This window comes from Anneissia japonica, unplaced genomic scaffold, assembly GCF_011630105.1.
Source record: "Anneissia japonica isolate Jap-2015-1 unplaced genomic scaffold, ASM1163010v1 scaffold407_len587689_cov185, whole genome shotgun sequence".
In the NCBI taxonomy this organism is placed as follows: domain Eukaryota; kingdom Metazoa; phylum Echinodermata; class Crinoidea; order Comatulida; family Comatulidae; genus Anneissia; species Anneissia japonica.
The window spans coordinates 123,752-128,804 of NW_022686478.1; the positions used below are offsets into that span (position 1 = coordinate 123,752).

The window sequence follows — 5,053 nt, forward strand, 5'->3', positions numbered from 1 at the left end:
CACGTCTGCGCGGCCGACAAACGACTTTGCGCGATCCAACATCTTGACCACAACGTCAGAAGATGTTCGTTTACCGGCAAGGAGTTCTACCTGAACGATTACGAACCGGAGGTTGTGGGACGCGACCTGCCACTGTTCGTGGGACAGAGACGAGACGCTTCCAGGACGCGGAGTAGGGACGGCGCCATGGCACGTTTCGCGGACGCAGTTGACAGGGTGTTGAGAAATCTCACGAACCGAGAAAAGCGACGTGAGTACAACCGCTCGTTTTTCGTGAAGAGAGGACGGGACATCGTCATGAGAAAGTTGGAGAGGGAGACCAAGTTGATGCAAGCTCTGAGGGAATCGTTTCTGGTGCACGTCTCTTCCGAAAGGTTACCGGACGAGGGTGCTGCGATCGACGAATCGTTTCTGGATGACGTCAAGCAGTTCGTGTGCTACCTGATGACGATTCTGCTCCGCTATTCCGAACAGACTGAATCGAAGAAGCATTTCTTGCTTTCGAACTCGGACAAAAGTACTTTGTACCTGCTCAAGAGGACCGTGTACGGCGTTCGCTTCGAGAACTCCGTCGTGCTACTGCCTAGGTTCCACCGGCTGAGACCACTTCCCGGAGACCGGCTGCTGCCTCGAATATTTGAGGTGAGCACATCCCGTCTGACGGAATGTTCGAGTCTGCTGCAACGGATGATGGGCGAGAAGGTGTGCAGGTTTTGGATGAAACAATTAAATCGTTAAAAACTTTAACTTTTCGTCTTTGTTTCTTTCTTTTTGTCAAACTGTCATTCGTGTGCATGCGCGAAGATGCTGCTGCTGCAGCTGCTGTTGCGGAGGCGGCGAAGACGACCTCGTTGTCCTCCGATATTCTGCGTGGCGCCGATACAACCGAATCAGGTTCCGTTTTCTTGGACGATCTTCTAACCGTTTCCGGTTCCACGTACCAAGAGGTGAGGCGGATGCGTTTGCTAGCCGACGAGCGCCAAGACATGGAGACCGACCAGGAGAACCTGGAGGGCGCGTGCGATCTCAAAGGTTTGTTCGAATGCCTGTGCAGTTTGCTCTCCCTGCTGGCGAAGATTCTCGAGACGAACGAGTACAGCGAGATGAAAGAGAGCGTGAGAACCATGTGCGACTGTCTGTTTCTCGGCGGTAGCTTTCTGAACTCGAAAAAAGAGAGAAAGCTCTTCACCTTCAAGGAAGGCAAGCTGATACAGAACAAGATCGCGTACACGCGCGATCTCAAGAAAATGATAGCCGTGCCCGGCATCGAGTCGCCCTCTCCTTACATCGGCGATACCAAGCCGTACATGCAATTCGGCAAATACTATCCGGATACGAGGTTGACGGCGAAGGAGTTCTGTCGAAAGCTGTTCACGAGTTCCCGCGACAACGACTCGACGCGAAAGTTCATGTTGAAGAAGGATACCGGTCTCGACGACGAAGACTTCGAGAAGCTCGTACGTGCGTGCTTTTTCGTGAAGAACGTCGAGATCGGAACCACGTACCGGCTGTTGCGGTACGTGGCCGATATCGAGTTTAGGAGTCCGGCGTTGCATCTCGTCTTGACCTGTCTCGTGTACGGGCGCGTCGTGCACCACCTCGCCGCCGAGGACCTCCCTCTGCAACCATGCACGTGGACTCTCCTCTTCGGACGCAGCAAGGAGATCGTCGAACAATGGAGCGACGAAAGGATCGAAGCCGAGATAGTCAACGCCGAACGAGTTTGGGAGGACAATCTCCTCGTCGCGGGACACGCGCAATACCTGAACATCGGAGTGAAGGAAGATCGAGCGAGCGTCGCGTGGCTGAGGAAGACGGCGGAGGTGATAGAATCGGAGTTCGCGAGTTTCGAGAAGGTGGCGTTAGACGTGGATTTCGACCGACTGTTCGGATCCGTCGTTTTTTACGTGCAAGAACGCGATTTCTTCAAAGACAGATTGAGAGACGACAATCTCGTAAGGAGCGTCGTTGACGAACTGGAAGAATTCCGGTCGCAACTGCCCCTTTTCGGGACTCCGACGGGAGACGACCCACCGAGACATTACGAAGCGAACGTCTCGGCAATCTTGCTGAACGTCCTCTGCAAGTTCCCTTCCACACGTATGATGGGTGCGTCGATAGAGTAGGACACGCCGACTAAAAGCGTGGAAGCGGCCGAGAGATGTCGGTAAGATCTTTCGGAAGCCAGCTATCGAAACCTGCTTCGGTTAGAAGAGAGAGTTCCAAGCCGGTCGCGTCCGTCGACGTCCGACGATCGAGGAGATTTCGGCGCCGCCGACGAGCTCTTCGACGCTTTGGAACGGTACGACGACGGAGAAGAAGAGAATGCCTTCGTCACGCCACCGACGACTATGGAGGAGTTGGAGGTCGCGACGTTACCCGCGGAGCGTGCACCGCAGCAACGGGAGCAACAGTATGCGGAATCCGTGTTGGATTCCGAAGCCCTCGGCGACCTTCCCCTGGTCACTGAACCTGAGGAAACGACGGGAACTGGAAGGAGAGTGGGCGACCGCGAAGGCCCTCCATCCAATCTCCCGTACGACTTCAATTCGCAGGACTATCGCGAAATGGAAGAAACAATCGAAAGAGAAACCGCCAATGACGTGGACGACGCCTACGACGACGACGGGGCAGCGACGCCGACGGGAGATGTTCCACCTTACGTGGACGAGGAAAGTTCGCTATTGACGCCAAACGTGAGGTGGGTGGACGCGAACTGGAAGCAGTACACTTCTGGATTTCTTCGGGAAAACGAAAACGACGATCTGGAGCGGGATCCGTCTCAAGACGGTCGACGAGTCCCAGACGAACCGGAGACGCACGCGAGACCCACGTCGTCTTCGACACCGGCGAATCCCAAGTCCGTCCCGCTGGAAGATCTCGATGCTCACCTTCGAGAATCGGCGAAGGAGAACGAACGTACGTTGGAACTGGGCAACCAGAAGCTGAACGAGGTGCAGGACAAACTTGCGGAAAAGGAACGAAAACTCACCGAAGCCAGAGTCGTCATACAGAAATTAAAAGACGAAATACACGAGGCGAAGATGTCCGCGTTGAAAGAATCGTCCGACGTTCGCAGCATCGCGGAGGAAGAGGTCGAACGTCTCAAGACAAAACTCGCTTCAAAGACGGATGCCATGAAGGAAAGGGATCTAGACGTGGTTCGCTTGGAATCGGATCTGAAAGCCGCGAGGAGAAAGTCGAAGCAGCCGCCACAGGAAGAGAGCGGCAGCGAGCTGCAGCAAAAGCTGCAGGCAGCCGTCCGCAAACTGAAAGACCGAGATAGATCGCACGCCGACATGGAAGAGGAGTTGGAAGAGAAAGACGACAAAATCAGCGTGCTGAAGAAAGAGTCGACGCTCGCCAAGACCGCGATGTCCATGTACGAAAAGCGGGTGGACGTCTTGGAAGAAAACCTGAAAACGGCATGCAAGCGATACGACGAGGAAGTGAAAAGCAGACGGATTGTGGAGGCGGCCGCGAAAAAGGCGAGCACGAGCAATCCATGGCCGACAAGAACGTCGAATTGCAGCGAGAACTGTTAAGACGGCAACCCGAAGAGTCGTTGTACGAAATGGAAGTGAACCTCGGAGAGAAAGAGGAGTTGCGGCGAGCGCAATCCGATCTGGAGGAGGAACGGAAGACGGTTATGCGATTGTAGAGTGCGATCGAGGACCTGAAAAAGGACCAAACGCGTCATTCGGAGGTTTTTCGAGAGAACAGGAACCTCAAGGAGGAGGTGGAAGCGAACGCCAGGAAGATCGAAAGTATCGACGACGAACTTCGCGCGTCGAAACGGACGCTCGGCGACAGAGACAGACTGATTTCGGACAAAGATCGAGCGACGACCAACTTGAAGAAGGAAGTCGCCACTCTCAGAGACGAACTTCGTGCCGAAAAGGACAAGGTGACAACAGCCGTGAAGGAACGCATCGACGACGACGCCCGAAGTTCGGTGACGCTCGAGAAGATGAAAGACGAATTGCGACTTGCGAACCGGGAAGCGGCGGCTCCAACGACGGTCGGCGACGAAGCTGGAAGAGACCGAGAAGCAGGTGGAGAGTCTGAAGGAACGGTTGGATGAAAAAGGTCGCTCGACTGCCAATGCGAACAAGGAGATCGCCTCCCTCAGAGACGAACTTCGTGCCGAAAGGGAAAAGGTGGCAACGGCTTCCAAGGAACGCAGCGACGGCGACGCCCGACGTTCGGCGATTCTCGAAAAGATCAAAGAGGATCTGCGACTGGCGACTCGCGAAGTGGAGACTGCCAAAGACAGGGAACGACGGTCGGCGAAGAAGTTGGAAGAGAGCGAGAGGGAGGTCGAGAGTCTGAAGGAGTGGTTGGACGTAACGGAGAAGAATCACGAAGCGAACCTTCGCGAGTTTCGTTCTTCCACCGAGTCCGACAAGGCGAAACCGATCTCAGATCTGGAAACGGCCAAGGCCGATCACACCGACAGGACCGATATTCTCCGGACGGAGATTGCCGATGTTAAGGAAAAGCTGGCCGAGGCCACCCGAAAGGAGTCTTCGCTGATCAAGGATGTCGAGAAATTAACCGCCCTGAAAGATGATAACAAAAAGGAGAGTAGGAGGATGGAAAAGCAGCTTTCCGATAAAGATCGCACGGCTATCGACTTGCAGAACGAAATCGACACCCTGAAAGAGAAAATGAAACGGAACGAAAGTGAGATTGACGATCAAATGACGGCCTACAAAGAAGAGATTGAAAGAAACGTGAAGAGGATGAAAGAGTTGGACGCTACGATCGCGAAGAAGATTCGAGAGGCGGCCGGTCTCGAAGACGAGTTCGCCGTCCTCAAAGAAGGGAAGGAACGTGACGGACGGAAAATAAAAGGGTTGGGGTGCAGCTCGCTAACAAGGGACGCGAGGCGACCGCTCTCAAAGACGAGATAGCCGCATTGAAAACGGACCTCTCGAGAGCGCGCGAAGAATGCGCGGACGACCGGAGTGCCGAACTTTCCGTCCTTTTAGAAAGGGCTAAAGACGAACTGCAACGGACGTCCCGCGATCTGGCGGCCGCCAAGGAAGCC

At 54.7% G+C, this 5,053-nt stretch overlaps 1 protein-coding gene across 1 annotated transcript; it reads left to right on the forward strand.

The window, feature by feature from the left end:
- Positions 1 to 2,351: 2,351 nt before the first annotated feature.
- LOC117117085 (myb-like protein X) lies at positions 2,352 to 3,545 on the forward strand. Its single transcript, XM_033261272.1, has one exon. It carries the CDS (start codon positions 2,352 to 2,354, stop codon positions 3,543 to 3,545), a length of 1,194 nt encoding a protein of 397 aa, XP_033117163.1.
- The last annotated feature ends 1,508 nt before the right edge of the window (positions 3,546 to 5,053 follow it).